The following is a 19,822-nucleotide window of genomic DNA, read 5'->3' as shown; positions in this document are numbered from 1 at the left end:
TTTCAAATAAAAAGAAGAAAAAAAAAAAAATTTTCTGATTTTGTTGCATCTAAGGAATTTGAGTGTTATATGTTATCAACCTATCAAAAGTGTGATGCAGTCTTACCACTTAGGTCATATCAAAATTTTTGCAACTCTGACAGCTTAGTTATGCTAAAATTCAGATAAATTACCTCATCTGGATGTATGCTATGCAAAAATATAATATAGAATATTCAGTAGATAACAGAATTTGTGATATTATTCTGTTCTTTTCTTGATTTAGATTAATCAAATGGCAACAGCACCTGATTCACAGAGATTGAAACTTCTGCGGGAAGTTGCTGGTACCAGAGTTTATGATGAAAGAAGAGAGGAGAGCAAGACAATTTTGAGAGAAACAGAAGGAAAAAGAGAAAAAATTGAGGATCTTTTAAAATATATTGAAGATCGACTAAAAACATTAGAGGAAGAAAAAGAAGAGTTGAAAGAATATCAAAAATGGGATAAGATGAGGAGGTAAGGAGTCTCATTTCATATTTTAGCGAAAAATATTTTCATCTTATCCTTGGAATAGAATTTTTTGTTTTTATTTATTTATTTTTTTTTTTTGTTCTTAGATCACTGGAGTATACCATATATGATCATGAATTGAAAGATACAAGAAAAAAGTTAGAAGAGGTAAGTTTTGCTTTAGTGCCTGTACTTCTGTGGTTTAAAGATCCAGGTAGAATGTCTAAAACCTGGTTGTCCAGAAACTGAATTATCCAAAATCCGGACATCTTTTTCTTATTACTGTATTATTTTTTTATCCCTTTTTTTTTTTTTTTTTTTTTTTTTGTGAAACAGTTATTACACTCTGATACACAAATTTATTCTCTGAATAGTGCAGTTGGATGCTGAATTGGCAAAATTGATTATATTAAAGTTGAATGTTATATAGTTTAAAGTTGCTGCAACTCTGTTGGAAGCTTTGTACATATGACTTCTCTGTCTAGTGGTCAGCAGACTTTCATCTGAAACAAGTTAATACTATAGTCCTATTAACTCATGACTGAAAGTCTGCTGGCTGCCAGATTATTAATTTATTTCTAAAGCCATACATCTTGTTCTATGCACCTGTTTGGTTTGAGAGAGAGAGAGAGAGAGAGAGAGAGAGAGAGAGAGAGTAATGGCAAATGATGCAAGAAAGCAAGCTTATAGCATCAGGCCAAAAAAAAAAAAAAACAATACACACTTCACCCATTCTTACCCTTCAAGAATTTGTCCATTCTTCCTTGAATTTATTTGAAACATCCACTTCTACAAAAACAGATGGAAGCCTATTCACTTGCTGGATTAAGCAAAATTTCTGCACATCTATCCATCCTGAACTTAAATTTATGGCCCCTCATATATGTAGCTGAATGTGAAATGGCATTCTTCCTCAGCAAGAGGAAGAATGCCTTTCACATTCAGCCTTACTCAATCTATTGAAGGCCTTAATCAGATCACCCACAGGTACCTACTCTCCAGACACTGCAATTTGCAGAACTGAAGCCTTTCTAGGTAAGAACATCCTTTTGTTCCCTTCACCAATCTGGTTATCCTTCTCTGCACCCATTCCAGCAGATCTACATCCTTAAAGTGAGGCCTCCAGACCTGTATACGATACTCTAGATGCGGGATAATCACCTCTTTATCCCTACTAGCAAATTTCTGTATATCATTGACAAAACCCCCATGAGCTCTCCTGACAGCATTTCTGCACTGCTCAGAGATTTCATATCTGATTGCACAGTTACCCCCAGGGTCTTTTTCTGCTACCCTGAGTGTAGTAGAAAGTGAAAACAGTTGATAAGTTACTCCGCGATTACTGCTACTCATATGCAGTAACTTGTATTTGTCATTGTTAAACTTCAACTGCCATTTCCTAGTCCATCGACCAAATTTTTCTAAATCTTTTTACAGTAGCATATTTTCGTTACTGTTGTTAACCACCCTTCTAACCTTTGTAACATCTACAAATGTTGACATTAAGCCAGTGGCGGCTTGTGACTCTGATGTTTGGGGGGTGCTGCATCTTAAAGTTACATTAAATTGCCTTGGTGATAAGCCATGTAGACATACACAGTAATAATAATAAGCAAGTTAAAAATACTATAAAACATTAACTAGACATTTACCATTAACAGACTTGAACTTTTATTAAAAACAAAATCCATTCTTCGGTTTTTATTTGTTGAAAATACATTAATAACTTTTTCATTCAAATTTGGTGCACTGTTGACCAAGCTTTTCTTTATTGAAAGCATTGCTTGAGCATTTAGCTTTTCCTGATTCATAGTGCTCCTTAAAAATGTTTTTATTCTTTTTAATGTTGAATGGGCTCTGAAGTAGTCATCGGAATGGTCAAAAGAACTTTTATGAGATTTGTAAGTTCACCAAGAACTTCGGCTAGATTATTTTCTGAGATAAATTTCAGCAAGTCAGTTAATTTGCAATAATTGTGTAGATCATGTCCGCTATAGAAAATTTGTAATTCTGTCAGAAGTTTTCTCTTTCAATCATGGGATAAGCCTCAGTAATCTCCTGTACCTCTTCCATGGGTATTTTCATACGAAAAATAATAAAGTTCTCCTCTTTAAACAGTTTAGCAGCAATTAATTGCTTTGTAAAAGAATATCTCTCACCTATGTCAACACTTATGTAGTCGCATACTCCCTTCACTTCAATCATGAGAGTTTTTGAAGGATTTTTACAGTACATTCAATTATTGATTTTTAGAATGGCATTCTTAAAGTATCTTATATATTCATGTATTTTAACTGCTTCAATTTCTGGAGATTGCATTTAATTATAAATAACTTCCACGTGAAGCATTATCTGATGGAACAGTTCTAACCCGAACTGGAATTTTTCGTTACTCAAGATGTGCAAAATTCCAGTTGCTTCTAAAATCATCTTATCTACGATTGCTGTCGCTTGTAGTTCCTCCATGCACTTTTTTAAGGATTCAGAATTTCAAAAACGCTGTTCACAGTGCATATGAAGGTCCATCTTGCATTAGCATTAGTAGAGGCATACGATGCAAGAAAGCAAGCTTATGCAGCATCAGCCAAAAAAAAAAAAAAAAAAAAAATTCTCCAATTTCACCCCTCCATTCGTTTCAAATCAACTTCCACAACAAAAGATGAAAGTCTGCTCCACCTATCAACTACCCACTGGCTAAACGCAAACTTCCACACATCTATTCTACAACTGTCTTTCCTCAATTTGAATTTATGCCCTCTCAGATGATTATTCTGAACAAGAGGAAGAATCCCATCAGCATTGAGCATGCTCAAACCATTCAAGGCTTTATACACCTCGCAGGAGCCTAGTCTCTAGACGCTATAATCTGCAAAACTTAAGCCTTTCTTCGTAAGAGCAACCCTTTGTTCCATTCACTAATCTTGTTGCCCTTCTCTGTACTCGTTCAACAGCTCTACATCCTTCTTAAAATAAGGCCTCCAAACCTGTATATAGTACTCAAGGTGTGGCCTGACCATTGCATTATACAAGGGGATAATTGCCTTCTTATCCCTGCTAGAAAAATTCCTGTTAATCATTGACAAGCCACTTGCAGACCATCTGCACTGCTTAGAAAACTTCATATCTGTCTGCACAATTATCCCCAGATCCTTTTCATTCTCTACCACTGTCAGTGTAGTACCACATTGATACATTACTCTGGGGTGGCGCCTCCGTAGCCAGGTGGGAAGGAGCAGCAGTGCGTAGCATACACTTCTTGATTTAGACCGGGGTTCGAGCCCGTCACCATCAAATACGGATGATGCGGAAAGGTCAGGGAATGTCCACCGCATATCCCCGGAGCAATATGGCCTTAGTTGCTAATGCTCCTAAAAACCAAATAACAAACAAACAAACAACTCTGGGGTTACTGCTGTCTATATGCAGTACTTTACATTTGTCAATGTTAAACTTCAGTTGTAACCCCTCAGCCCACCTGCTCAACTTTTCTATATCCTGTTACAGCAGTGTACCGTCATTAGTGTCATTAACAACTCTGCCAACCTTCGTATCGTCTGCAAACTTGGACATTAAGCCTGATATACCATCATCAATATCATTTATAAATACAGAAAACAACAATGGACGCAACACTGAACCGTGAGGGACTCCACTAATAACATTAGTCCACGAAGAGCAATGTCCATTGATTACCATTCTCTGTCTTCTCCCACTCAACCATCCCTTTATCCATAGCAGCAATTTGCTTCCAATGCCATACTGTTCCAATTTGTGCAGCAGTTTTCCATGTGCAACAGTATCAAAAGCCTTTCTAAGATCCAAATATATAATATCAAAGTTAACTTTTATAGTTAACTTTTTCCTTTGTGACCACATCATAGTATCCAATCAAATTGGTCAGACAAGACTTCCCCTTAACAAAACCATAATGTGTCCGAGATATAACCGAAGTTTGTCTAGATGATCCTGCAGTGCTTCTTTAACCAGTGCCTCCAGTAATTTCCCTGGAACAGAAGTAAAACTAACAGGTCTGGAATTACATGTGTCTCCCTTTGATCCTCCTTTGTGGATTTGGGTCACATTTGCATATCTCCAGTTGATGGGTGCCTCTTCTGAGTCCAAGGAAGCTCTCATAATTATGGATAAGGGTTTGCACACTTCCTTTTCTGCTTCCTTTAATATAACTAGATAGATTCCATTCCACCCCAGGTGCCTTTCTTATGTTTATCTTCAACAATTTCTCCTCACTTTACTCTATTATTACAACATTATGTACCTTACTGCCAGAGTTGAATACACCTCTGGCATTCCCCTCCCTGAATAACTCCTCATGTGTAAATGTAGATGCAAAATACTCATTTAGCTTGTTAGCCACCTGAGCAGGATCATCAACAGTTGAACCATCAATATGCAGTGGACCAATCTGATTCATCCCTTTCCTTCTAGAGTTTACATAGGTATAGAACTCTATGCTGTTTTTCTTTGTATCCTTTGCCAAAGATTTCTCATAATCTGCCTTTGCCTGCCAAATCTCCTTTGTGACGGTTACAGACCAGCTTATATCTATCATAGGCTTCTGTGTCACATGTTAATTTGTATGTATCCCATGCATTTTTCTTCCCTGCCACGTCTCATTAGTTCATCTGACATCCATTTAGGCCTAAATGTTGAACAATATTTCTTAGTTGGTATATAAACCCTAGTAGCTTCCAAGATTAATTCTTTGAATGCCTTCCATTTTGAATTTGCTGTTGGTAACATCATCAGTTGGTCCTACCATATAGAATTTGAATACTGTCTCAGACCACCGAAGAAGCCTTTACGAAAGCAATAACCCTTCCCTTTACGTTTGATGGTAGTTACCTCTTTGAGTAAATCCCACTTCAGCACCCTGTGATCACAGTCATCTAGTAGTTCCTTTTTCTACAGATTCTTAATGCATGAAGAATCACTACTGATAATCAGATCAAAGTATTACTCCCTCTAGTTCCCTCCCTAACATGCTGATGTAGAAAACAATCATCCAATAAATTCACAAAAGCCTTGCTAGTGTGTGAGTGACCAACCCACAAATTCCAGTCAATATCCGGGAAATTAAAATCCCCCATTAGAAGACTGACTGATTTACTGGCCCACTCTATTTCCCTGTACAGTTTTTTATTATACTCATCAGAGTCATTAGGTCTATAATACACTCCTACTCTCAATTTTGATCTCCCAGTGCTTATGTCACACCAAACTGAGTCGACACTTCACTGTCCAGTGATGTCGACTGGCTGCACTTCCTTGGAATTGGAGTTTTTTATCTAATATCATAACCCCCTCCTCCCTTCCTATCCTGTCTATCCTTCCTGTACACTTTGTACTCCCCAAATTCCAGTTCTGCATTCCTTATATCTGTGTGACACCATGATGTCTCTGATATCCCAACAATATCTGCCTTTGATGTTTTGACCAGCACCTCAAATTCATCAAATTTATTTACCAAATTCCTAGCATTGGTGTATTTGCAAGTATATATGTATCTGTTCCTATTCTTAGCTACCCTAACACAACTCATGTATTTATTTGTACCACACAATGACTCCCAGCAGTCTCTGAAATACCCTGCATCTTGTTTTCCAGGCTGATGCTTATTCCAATAGAACAGTTCAAGAATCACTTTCAACTCTGCCAGAAATTGTAAGGGAAGGTCTGGCAACACAGCTGTCCATATGCTTTCTGAGAACAGAGAGATGCTGTGGTGATCTCAAGAAAAATGTTGGTATCGATATGAGGTTCGAAAAGAATATTCTTGAATCTCGGGTACTACTTGCTGCATTTCTCATCATCAGATTCAGATGGTATGCACATTTTTGTATACTTCTTTTATTTTTGCCTGAACTCCCCTCTTTCTTGCCTTTCATTACACATGCCATCAGATGTCTGAGCAACCAGTTTTTGTGATATTTCCTTTGAGTATTTCTAACTGATCTAGAATGCACTTCGATATTCCGTCTGCCGTTTGGTTTTCTGGAGTGGAAAAAACCCCAAAAAATGCTCAAAAATGTCTCCATTCAGTTCATATCTCAGAACAGTTACCATTTGTATATGTTCTGAAACATCTGTTGTGTCATCAGCCATGACAGCTATGAATGAAGCTTCTTTAATTTCTCTTTTTATTTCATCCCAGAATTTTTGCAGTAAACAATGAAGAATATCATTCTGAATAGTTTTTGAAATGCCTTTAAATGCTGCATTACTTTCTAAATGGTTCTTTAAATTGGAATCTAATGTACAGGCAAAATTTATTGAACCTCTGAATACTCCTGGATTTTTAGAATCGTCTCTTTTGTCATGTCCATGTAAAGGAATTTCACTGTCCACAAAATTTAATGCTGTCTGTTATTTTAGATAATACCTCATGATTCTTGGTACCTTTTCTGTTAAGTTTGCACATCGAAAGTCAGTAGGCCTCTCTACGCTGTTCTTTAATATTTACGCTTCCTAAAAGAGATAGTGAAATCATATTATCTATATGTGTCTTCAAACTCTCATGTTTTAGAGTTTTTTTTTTTTTTTTTTTTATTCTGTTTATGTTTGTAAAGCCACTTTTTGTCCACGTTAAGTCACCTCTGAACAGTAAACATGGAAAACAAAACAGTGCATTTTTAACTTCACAACCACAAAGCCAACTTTTCCTTTGGTATCATTTAGTTTTAAAACTGCAAATATATTTCTTATTATTACTTATTCCCCACTTAGAAATTTGAATCTTTGGTGTGGGCAGTCTTCTTTTTTAATCGCATTTTTTTCTTGGAGAGATAATTGTGAAAAACTAAATTGCTGAAGTTTATTCACTGTCACTTGATTTTCCATCATGGTCAACGATGAAATCTGCACTGTGCCCTTTACAGTGACTTTGATTCGTTTCACCTATAAAAAATGTATATTGGCAAGTTGCCAAAATGCTGGTTGCCACTGGGAATCAACTACCAGATATTCACTGGACTGCAAAATGTGTCACTGCCTGGCATACAGTGAGGCCTACGGTTAATTAAAGTTCAAAAGTTGGAAACAATTTCATGTTTTTATTCGTTTATTATTGAAATGATTACTGTAAATAGAGGATGCACATACTATATGTGGGTCCTGTTAATAAAAATATTCATTGCGTTGCATTGTTCTTCACAAAATTTAATATAACTCCGTTCACTCAATATCTAGATTTAAATAGCTGGGGGTGCCACAGTGCCTATAGATGAGCCACCCCTGCATTAAGCCTGAATCAACCTTCATCAGTATTATTAATAAATATTGAAAACAACAATGGGTTCAACACTGAACCCTGGGTAACTACACTAATAACATTAGTTCATAAAGAGCAGTGCCCATTGATAACCACTCTGTCTTCTTCCACTCAACCATCCTGGTCTTGGCGCATTATAGCCTTAGTTGCTAATGCACCAATAAAATCCAAACCAAACCAAACTCAACCATCCTTTTATGCATAGCAGTAACTTGCCCTTAATGCAACATTTCTTGAGTTTACACAGCAGTCCTTTATGTTCAGCAGTATCAAAAGCCTTCTGAAATCCAAGTATGATAACAAAATTGTTTTTTTCCTCCAGTTCCTTGGTCACTGCATTATAGTAACCTATCAGGTTGGTTATACAAGACAGCCTATTAACAAATCCATGCTGCGACTGCAGTTTAATCGCATTCCTCTCCAGAGATCCTGCATTACTGCTTTAGCCAGTGATTCTGTTATTTTCCCTGAACCAGATGTTAAGCTGACAGGTGTGTAATTACTCATGTCACCTTTTGATCCACCTTTTTGAATTGGGTATACATTCGTACAGCTCCACTCCATGGGAACCTCCCCCGAATCCAATGATGCTGTCATAATTATGGCTAAGTGTTTGCTCACTTCCTTTGTTGCCTCTCTTAATATGATTGGATAGCTCCCATCCACTGCGGCGCCTCCTTAGCCAGGTGGGCAGGAGCACCAGGGTGTAACACACGCTTCTTGATAAGACCAGGGTTCGAGCCCGTGCCCACCAAATACGGAGGATGCGGAAAGGTCAGGGAATGACCACCGCATATCCCTGGAGCAATATGGCCTTAGTTGCTAATGCTCCTAAAAACCAAACAACAACAACATAACATCCACTGCAGATGCCTTTTTTATGTTCAGCTTCAACAATTTTTCTTCTACTTTCTTTTCAGTTATGGCAAAGTCATTTACTTCTGTGCTGGAGTTTGATAAACTTCTGACATCCTCTCCTGTAAAGAATTCCTTGGGTGTGAATGTAGATGCAAAATATGGTATTCAGTTGTCAGCAACCTGAGCAGGGTCATCAAGAGTTAAATCCATTGACATCAAGTGGCCCAGTATGGTTCAACCCTTTCCTTCTACTGGTAATATAAGCATAGACGTCTCTTCTGCTTTTATTGGCATTCTTCGCCATAGACTTCTCATAATTTGCTTTATTTTGCATAACCTCCTTTGTGATTGATTGCAGACTAATTTATATGTACCATAGGCCTCTGTATTACCTGATAATTTATATGCATCTCATGCACTTTTCTTTTCTGCCACGTGGCTGAATAGCTTATCTGATTTCCATTTTGGTCTAAGCCTTGAATAGTATTTCTTCGTTTGTATGAATAACCTAGTAGCTTCATTGATTACTTCCCTCAGTGATTCTCATTTAGAATTTGCTGTTTGTAATATCATCAGGTGGTCCCACTGTATAGAACTTAAAAACTGTCTGAGACCACTGTAGACACCCTGACAAAAGCAAAAGCCATGACAATAGTTATTTCTTTAATTAAATTTCACATTAATGCACTATGATTGCTGCCACCCAGTGGTTCTTTTACCTGCAGATTCTTAATGCATGTAGAATCACTGCTGATAACCAAATCAAGAGTATTGCTTCCTCCTGCTGTTCCTGTGACTTAAAGCTGTAGAAAACAGTCATCCAAGAAATCTACAAAAGTCTTGCTGGTGTGTGAGTATCCACCAACAAATTCCAGGCAGCATCTGGAAAGTTAAAATCACTCTTATAAGACAGTCTGATTTATTGGCCTACTCTATTCCTGCTTATAGCTGTTTGGTATACTCATCCCAGTTATTAGGTCGATAACACACTCCTACTCTCAATTTTGTTTTCCCAGTATTTATATCATACTAAACTCACTCTACATTGCACCTTTCATCTAAGTCAACTGGATGCCCTGCCTTAGATTTGATATTCCTCTTAACTAAGAGAATAACTCCTCCTGTCTTTCCTGTATACATTGTACTCCCCATATTAAAATTCAGTATCACATATAGCTGAGTGTAGCATGTCTCCGCTACCCCTACAATGTCTGCATTTGATTACTTAAATAATAATATCTGCCTCCATAGCATCATCACATATTCTTCCACCCCTTCTTTTTAAGTGTATCCCATCCCTGTAAAAACAGTCTCTCCCGTTAAAAAGCATAGACCATGCTGAGTAAAATTCTATCCCATGAGCCTTGCACATTCTCTCTAGGGCCAAATTGATTGACAAGGCTCTCAACATGTATTCCCTTCTATCTTGTGTGGGCAGAATTGCAAATGCCATCAAGTTCATTTTAACTCACAACCTTTTCCCACTATTGCCCTGTACTTTTTAAGTAAATCTTCAGATCTCCTGTCCTTAATATTGTTAGTGCCAACTGTAAAACAATATCACCTTATGTGCCCTTAAAAGATGTCTGCTCTATGTCATCTACTTTTGCCATTGGCCGATTCAGAACAATGCCCATGGAAATATCTAAAGAAAAGACATGCAGCAGAAACAGAATGTCTATGTGACATTCTGTTTCAGACAGAGAGTGGGTTGACTTTGTTAGAGATGAGTCAGAGATTAACGTAACTGTTTGCTTTTGAATAGAATCTAGAACACTGAGTGCAGTTTTGGGGGCACTGCCCCAGATCTTGGAACAGTATTCCATGATTTAGCGGATTTGTGATTTGTACAGAGTGAACAGCTGTTTGGAAGAAAAGGTAATGCCGAGAGAAGAGAAAAACCCATATTTTTAGATGCAGAGGTAGCAATATTTGTAATGTGCTTATGCGAAGAGAGATTAGAAGTCAAGGTAATCCCCAAGGTAATTCAGCAAACCTGAATTTTCAAAAATCTGGCCTTTGCATATAGAGAAATTATTCCTTGCTTTTAATTTTGATTCTGTCTTTGATTTAAAAAAAAAAAAAAGAAGAAACAAAGGCTGTAGTAATTTTAACCAGAATAGAATGAAAAAATTATCTAAATATGATCTGTGCAATTCTAACATAAATGAGAAAAGTGATTATCTTACATGTATCTGCAACCATTTTATTCATTTGCTTAAAATGTAACGGAATTAAAGTTCTCTGTTAAAGGTCATATTTCAGATAAAATTGATCGTACTAATAGACAATTTTTATTGAAGACTCAAGCTGGCCAAGGAGTCCTCAGGAGGTTCTAATAGTTTGATTGAATTAGGGATATCTGAAAAGCACATTTTGTAAAATCTGGCAGTTGACCCTTAGATGCCGAATTTAACTTGAGACTGTTTTTGCTTTCAGAAACAATCTTACTTGAAATTCCAAACTTTAGTTCAATATGAAGGATTTGAACTTTAGAATAAACTTTCTTTTTTATCTGAAAAATTTAAGAAAATGAAAGGCAATCATTTATGCTTAGATGATCACCAGTTGTCTATAATGGAATCAATTTCAGCCACAAAACAAATTTGGTATGCTGTAAAACAAAAGTTAATGCCCCTTTAAACTTTTTTGGATTCATCGACAAAATCAAAATTATGTGATTTGAAGAATCTTACTAAACTAGTGAGGAAAAATGAATGTGATCCTGTAACTGAAAGTAATAATGAGCTAGCTATACTGTCTAAAACTAGCGAGGAATTAGTTCTCCTGACTGAACTAATTGAAGAACCACGTTCAGATGCTGAACTTTGTGTTGAGCTAGTTCCTGAGACTGAAAATAAAGATGTGATTTTTATCTGCATCTAATAATCATTTAGCCTTAAGTAACCAACATTATTTGCAAGAAGAAAAGACCTTGGAATAAGCATTTTAACTCTAATGATGAATGGTTATCTGTTCAGGCTCATACAAACAGTTTTGCAGGAAGTGCATTTATAACTGGGAAATTTTAAAGAGTAATATAGTTAATATTTTTACTGATTTAATTGTAGATTATATAATTACATAGTATGAACCAGAGCTATAATGCTCAATACGTTCTACATTGATATCAATATTTGTAAAAGAATAAGAGAAGTTTACCTCAATATTATACATAGAACACTATCGTACGATACTCTCCAGAAATTGAAATGAAAACAATAAAAATAAATAAAAAATCTTACATTACAGTAAGAAATAATTAACAATAATTAAAAACCAAATGAATATAATTAAAAATCAAATGAATACGATTAAAAATCAAATGAACACAACTAAAAATCAATTTAACGCAATTAAAAATTATTAAAAATTAATTTAATGAAAAAAAAAATGCAAAACGATTTTTCTTCCTGAAGCTGACAATGCTTTTTGACCATATGTCATGGTCACAGGAATGAAAAATTACCGAATAGGGGTGAGCATGGAACTTAAATAGTAATTTGTCTTCGTGCATGCACGTAAAGGACCACAAGTCGGAGATTAGATATGGTGAGCGAACATTAACAGAATTCTTGTGTAATTTAATTTTGACGGTTTCTGCAATTAATAGTCTCGTATAATTACATTGGACACTTAAGTATTTTGGCCTCATTAAATAAAAAAGTATGTTTGTCATTCATGGCATGAAAGGCTAATTCTGACGCTGCTGAATGAGAAGTACGAACTGAGGCCACATGTTGATTAACACGAAAATTGGTGGGTTGAGCACGCTGAATTCTGATGGGATCCTTCCACTTGTTCAGATTAAACCTAAGGGGCCATAAATTCAAATTAAGAAAAGACAGATGTAGAATAGATGTGTGAAAATTTTCCTTTAACCAGCAGGTGGTTAATTGCTGGAACAAACTTCCACCTGTCGTTGTGGAAGTTGATAGGTTAAATAAATTTAACGAGGAACTGGACAGGCATTTGGAGAGAATGGTATGATTTTTTTTTTTTTTTTTTTTTTTGGGCTGATGCTGCATAAGCTCATACACTTGCTTTCTTGCATCACATGCCACTACTACTGCTACTACTACTAATTCAGAGGAAACCGCATAGAACCCTGATAAGATGAGTCGTAATCACTGCAAGAAATGTATACTAGGTCATTTGTTTGTGTTGCAAACGAGGAGAGGAATGAGCAATTGTTCAGTATAGTTGGTTAATTTTCGTATTGGCCTGGCTACAATTTTAAATTTGGTATCTTTAAAGAATCTGTTAAGTTGTTTGTGCAACTGTTCAACACATGGGACAGAAATAAAGCATTTTTTGATATTACTATTGTTCATTGGTGTATTTTTTTCTATTCTATCCTTAGCTTGTACCCTAATTCTGTCTATTGTAGCAAGTGAGTAACCCTGTTTAAGAATCTGCTGGTTAATATTTGTATTTCTGAGCCCGAAGCAGATTCCGTTGTTGAATATTTATAAGTATTGAGAAATTGATTAAAGATAATTGATCTTTTGTAGGTGAACGAGGGTGATAGCTATTATAATGGAGAAACATACCGGCGTTTGTAGGTTTACGATAGATGTTAAATTGGATTTTATTCGAGTCCCAAGTAAGCGTGAAATTTAGAAAATTTAATGACTTAGAATCCGTATTCTCCCTCTCAAATGTAAATATGAGTCTAGAATGGGGCTGCTAAGGCTTTATCCCATTGGCAAATCAAAAATTTGTTTGTATACTTTGTCTCGAAGGGTGATATAGTTGGCTTCAACTAAGAGTTTAATTAAGTGAAAAATTTCCTTAATAGGAAGCTTCGTATAATTAATCGGTATTGAGTTATTATTTAACATATCCCAAAGAATATCTAATGTGTATTCAACGATTACATTCGTATATTATTATTATTATTATTAGCCACATGGTACAAGGAAGCCTGAGGCTTATGCTGCACCAGCCAAAAAAAAAAAAATTTCCTGAGTAACCCCCCCCACCCCCTGTTTGTGTGCGCGTGCGTGCACGAGAGAGAGAGAGAGAGAGAGAGAGAGAGAGAGAGAGAGAGAGAGAGGCATCACCAAGAAAGAGAAGAATGATGATATCCAGCTCAGGACCCTGGGTTTGACAAGCCCATACTCACCAGCTGTGAGCCCCCCGGGGTGATATAACGAGGTAACATCTAGTGAGAATAAATTATCATTACCACCAAGCCTACAGTCCTTAAGGTTATTAAATAACGTATCATAGTTCTTAATCCCAAATTGTATCGCCTGTCTAAAGGGTTTTATAGTACTATATACATGTGTGGCCAAGGATGAAAATGCTGAGTTTCTATAGGAAACAATAGGCCGAATAGGAAAGCCGGTCTTATGTAATATTACCTGACTGAAAAGTGCAGGAATATTGTATGTTCTGGCCTTCAATTCCTTTAAGTGAGCCATAGTAATTTAATTAAATTAATTATTTACTTAGTTATATGAGACTATTAATTGCAGAAACCATCGAAATTAAATTACATGAGAATTCTGTTAATGTTCACTGGCCATATCTAATCTCTGACTCGTGGTATTTTACGCACATATGCGAAGACAAATAATCCCTATTTCAGTTCCAGCTCGCCCCTATTTGGTAATTTTCATTCTTGTGATATACGGTCAAAAAGCATTGTCAGCTTCAGGAAGGAAAATCATTTTGCATTTTTTTTTCGTTAAATTAATTTTTTACTTAATTTTTAATTGCGTTAAATTGATTTTTAATTGTGTTCATTTGATTTTTAATTATTAATTATTTCTTACTGTAATGTAAGATTTTGATTTATTTTTTTAATTGTTTTCGTTTTAATTTCTGGAGATATCATATGGAAGTGTTCTATGTATCATATTGAGGTAAACTTCTCTTATTCTTTTACAAATATTATATAATTACATATAAGAAAGAGTTATCTAAGTTAGTTGATAAACAAGCTGTTACTTATCTTAATATTTTATCTGCTTTATTAAGATAAAACAGGTTAGCAGTGGCAAAATGATGCAAGAAACCAAGTTTATACAGCATCAGCAAAAAAAATTACATGACGCACCTCTCATTTCACCTATTCATTCCCATCCTCAAATTTATTTAATCTATCAACTTCCACAACGACAGATGGAAGTTTCTTCCACCAATCAACCACCCTCTAGCTAATGGCAAACTTTCTCACATCTGTTCTGCAACCATCCGTCCTTAGTTTGAATTTTTGTCCCCTCGTGTGTGGTCTGAGCACGATGAAGAATCCATCAGCATTGAGCTTTCTGAATCTATTCCAAGCCTTAAACACCACAATCAGATTATCTCGCAGGTGCCTAGTTTGCAGACTGAAACCTCTTGGTAAGAACACCCCTTTGTTCCCCTCACTAACCCTCTCTGTACTCATTCCAGCAGCTCCACATCCTTTCTAAAATGAGACCTGTATGCAATACTTCAGATGTGGCCCGGATATTGCCTTATACGATGGAATAAGCACCTCTTTATCCCTGCTAGCAAAATTCCTGTATATCATTAACAAAACCCCATGAGCTATCCCGGCAGCCAGTCTACATTGTTCAGAGAACTTCACATCTGACTGCACAATTACTCCCAGATATTTTTAACTTCCCATTACCATGAGTGTAGTTCCACTAGGTTGTGGAAAATGAAAAAGGGTAGTTCAACTCAGGTTGTGGAAAATGAAAGTGTAGTTCGACTCAGATTTGGTTTGTTACTCTGGAGTTAGTGCTACCCATATGCACTACTTTGCATTTGTCAATGTTAAACTTCTGTTGCCATTTCTGTCTGTTTTCTTGCACTCAACCATCGTTTTATCCATAGCATCAACTTGTCCTTAATGTAAAGTGACCAGAGCGTTAGTATTCCATGCAGGAGATTGATTTTACAACCCCTCCCCCCACAAATAATATACACACATTTTTAAAAAAATTTTTATTTATAAAAAAATATTCACATACAAAATATAAATTAAATAGATATACTTCTTTGAACGTAAGTTATAAAATAAAAAAATCACACTTCTTAAAAATAATAAATCGCTATATATATATTTTTTCCATATACAGCAGGCCCCCGTTATAACGCGGTTCGCTTTACGCTGATTCGCTATAACGCTGTTCTTATATTATAACCCGTATCTGACTATAACGCTGTCACAGATCACTATAACGCTCTTTTACAGATTACATTTTTGACATATTTAACAAAATCGTTTCATTTGATGGAGTCGATAGCTTGAAAATGAATAGCAAAACAGCATTAAAACGTTTCCCACGCCGACTTGAGAAATTTTCCCACGCTCAGTGAAATTTTCTCTCACGCTAATTTAAGTACAGTCACTTGTTACGTAGTTCCGAGATCAACATTTTAAAAAAAATGATCAAATATATTGCTTGTAATATTTGCGTTATATGCATTTATCCGAAGTCTAGTTAGTCATCACTCAGTACAGTATTAGACATCGTGCGTAATGGACAGTTTACTTGAACATTGTATCATAATTAATTCAACCAACGCAGTTATATTTTCGAAGAGCTAATAATGACCGATAGGAATGAAAATGCAACGTCTGGGCGCAGTACGAAGACTATAAATGTAAGAAAAAGACTGAATTTGAAAATTAAATTAGACGTTTTGAAGCGAATCGATTCCGGTCAACGACAAGCGGATGTGTGCCATAATTTAGGACTCGCAAATTTAACTGTAAGAACAATTATGAAAAAATAAAGAATTAATTTTAGCAGCGGAAAAGATAGCTGTTCCACTGCAAGCAACTAGGACTAGACCGGCTATTAGGATTGAAATGGAAAGACTAATTTTTTTGAAGATAATATTCCAATGCAGAATTCAGTTAAGTTAAATATTAAAAAAAGAGAGAGAAAGAGATTAGCCAATACGATGATCTGAAGAAAACTCGCCTAAAAAAAAATGTGGAACCATTTAAAACTGGTAGAATAGATTTAAAATCCCGGGAGAAGCCGCTAGTGCAGATTAAGGAGCCGAAACTTTCAAAAAAGAACTTGTTGAAATTATTGAAGAGGGGTATTATGTGTTATACTTCTCAACAAGTTTTTAACATAGATGAAGCAGGACTTTTGTGGAAACGAATGCCTAAAAGAAGTTTCATATTGAAAGAACAAAAAACATGCCAAGTTTCAAAGCGGCGAAGGATCGGTTGACTTTATTGTTGGGTGGTAACGCTGCGGGCCATTTAAAATTAATACCCCTTTTAGTTTATTTGGAAGAGGGCCAAAGTTCAACTCAAAATCCACACATTTTTCATGATTAAATTCATCCATTAAATTAAATCAATTAAATTCATTATTTTAATTGGAATTTTGTTTACTTTTGAGACGCAAGTAGTTACCACATAATTATACGTATGTAATGCAGAATATTTTATATGTGCAAATATTTGAATATTAAATATTTTGACCGACATTTGTGCATCTTTTCATTACCGTTTATTATTGATTAGGAAATATCCTATGGCACCGACCGCAGCTCACAAATACATATGTTACCTTATGGGAAAGCGGCGCTCGCTTAGCGCGGATTCACTTAGCGCTCTGTTTTTACGGAACGAATGATCAGCGTTAAGCGGGGGTCACCTGTATTTGTTTCATTTCATAGAAATACCTATATTATATAGATTTATCTGGAAAAAAAAAATAAAATAAAATAATAATAATAAAAATAAAAATACATGCTTCTTTTAACAATAATGTTATATTATTATTATAATTAGCCATATGATGCAAGGAAGCCTGAGGCTTTTGCTGCACCAGCCAAAAAAAAAAAAAAAAAAGTATTGTGAGTTACCCTGATAAAGAGAGAGAGAGAGAGAGAGAGAGAGAGAGAGAGAGAGAGAGAGAGAGAGAGAGAGAGAGAAAAGCAGAAGGGAATCACCAAGAAAAGGAAGAATGATGATATCCATATTAGCAACTTGTCCTTAATGTAAAGTGACCAGAGCGTTAGTGTTCCATGCGGGACATTGATTTTACAACCCCTCCCCCCACAAATAATATACACACACATTTTTTAAAAATTTTTTTATTTATAAAAAATATTCACATACAAAATATAAATTAAATAGATATACTTCTTTGAACATAAGTTATAAAATAAAAAATCACACTTCTTAAAAATAATAAATCGCTATATATATATATATTTTTTTTTTTCCATATATTTGTTTCATTTCAAAGAAATACCTATATTATATAGGTATTTGTCTGAAAAAAAAAAAAAAATCTTAAAAATAAAAATACATACTTCTTTTAACAATAATTTTATATTAGACTATGTGTATTTTAGTACAATTGCATCATTTATACACAGCTAATTATAGATTAGCAAATTTGCAATAGTGGCATCATTTAAGTTATATCTCATATTGTGAATACCTTCACAACGAGTTGCCATGACATTGCACTACTTCGAATAAGTAACGCTTCAAATTTCCTTCTCCGCTGAGAATAAATAACAACAGTCTTCTCCTTCTCCAAAGGAGAAGACTGTTGTTACTTATTCTCAGTGGATACCACCACCCAGACGGCACCGTTTCAGGGCTATTTGGCCCTTCTTCGTGAAGGTATTCACAATGTGAGATGTAACTTAAACGATGCCGCTATTGCAAATTTTCTAATCTATAATTAGCTGTGTATAAATGATGCAATTGCACTAAAATATACATAGTCTAATCTCTTTCGCAGCTTGAGGCTTAAGTCTTTAATGCATTAATGTTATATTATTATTATTATAATTAGCCATATGGTGCAAGGAAGCCTGAGGCTTTTGCTGCACCAGCCAAAAAAAAAAAAAAAAAAAAAAGAGTTACCCTGAGAGAGAGAGAGAGAGAGAGAGAGAGAGAGAGAGAGAGAGAGAGAGAGAGAGAGAGAGAGAGAGAGAAAGAAAAGCAGAAGGGAATCACCAAGAAAGAGAAGAATGATGATATCCAGCTCAGGACACTGGGTGTGCCAAGCCCATACTCACCAGATGTGATCCCCTGGGGTTAAATATAATTAATAATGTTAAAATAATTCTTGATTATTTGCTATTTCTTCATAAAATTCTTCACAAGAATTAGCAAAATTGCACTTAACTTGTAGTATTGCTTTCAGCATTTCTATGGTCACTGTGTTTTTCCTAACATCCACAACTTATTTACTACCATAAAAACTCTTTCCATTGCATCATTGGTTTCCGAAAAACATAATGCAAATCCAATTACTCTTTTCAAAATGTTTAAATATTTTGACCACCTCATATCTGTTGGCATTCTTTCATCATTCCATTCTTTTAATTTTGAATCATCAGCATATTTTTTTAAATATATCTTGTCAAAAAGCCCACTTTCTTCTACATTCACATCAATTAAATTCATTTTATTGTACGTTGAAATGTATTGTAAACTTTTTTTTTTTTTTTTTTTTTTTTTTTTTTACACACATTGCCAATTAATGCAATTTATAAGGTTGATCCATCTAACACAATCAATATATTGAAAATGTGTTTAAATTTTGGACACAGTTCCAATAAAAACTGGCGCCTTTGTAGCCGGGTGGGCAGGAGCAGCAGTGCGTAGCACACTCTTCTTGATTAGACCAGGGTTCGAGCCTGTAACCACCAAATACAGAGGGTGTGGAAAGGTCAGGGAATGACCACCGCATATCCCCGGAGCAATATGGCCGTAGTTGCTAATGCTCCTGAAAACCAAATAACAAACAAACCAATAAAAACTGTTCACGTTGGAAATGAAGTAATTTTTTTGGAGCAACGATTTCCTTCTAAATTTATTAACAGATTGCATGCAATGAGTGGTGGATACTGCATATCCATTCTTTCTTTTAATTTGAATTTTAAATCGTTTATCTCTTCAAAAACGTCCATAATTGTATTTTTCACTGCACTGTGAATTGTTGCTGCCTTCTGTGCATGAAATACAACCATACTTGTGGGAGAAGTATGGTTGTATTTTCAAAAAAACTGGTAAGTCTTCAAAAAGACTTAGCAGAATCTTTGGACAGTTGTCAATGGATAAGAAATATGATTTTAGAGGTGAATACAATTTTAAAACCCTTTCAATCTCAGGCATCAAAACAGGCCATCTGGTCTTACTGTATCCTTGCAAGTGCATGTACTCCACCTTTGCATTTTTGCAGATTTCTT

The 19,822-nt window shown here is 35.4% G+C and overlaps 1 protein-coding gene across 2 annotated transcripts in view; it reads left to right on the top strand.

Annotated features, from left to right (window-relative positions):
* The window catches only part of SMC3 (structural maintenance of chromosomes 3), a 616,656-nt gene that overhangs the window by 93,362 nt on the left and 503,472 nt on the right, over positions 1-19,822 (top strand). For both annotated transcript variants that reach the window (XM_090374164.1, XM_090374163.1), the window contains exons 7-8: positions 266-498; positions 600-660. In XM_090374164.1, coding sequence (XP_090230290.1) covers positions 266-498; positions 600-660 — 294 coding nt within the window. The remainder of the gene's footprint in view (positions 1-265; positions 499-599; positions 661-19,822) is intronic.

Source organism: Mastigoproctus giganteus, chromosome 5 (assembly GCF_048544385.1).
Source record: "Mastigoproctus giganteus isolate SK-2022 chromosome 5, ASM4854438v1, whole genome shotgun sequence".
In the NCBI taxonomy this organism is placed as follows: Eukaryota; Metazoa; Arthropoda; class Arachnida; order Uropygi; family Thelyphonidae; genus Mastigoproctus; species Mastigoproctus giganteus.
Note: the sequence above shows the minus strand (reverse complement) of the source record. Positions and strands in the feature narration are given on the sequence as shown.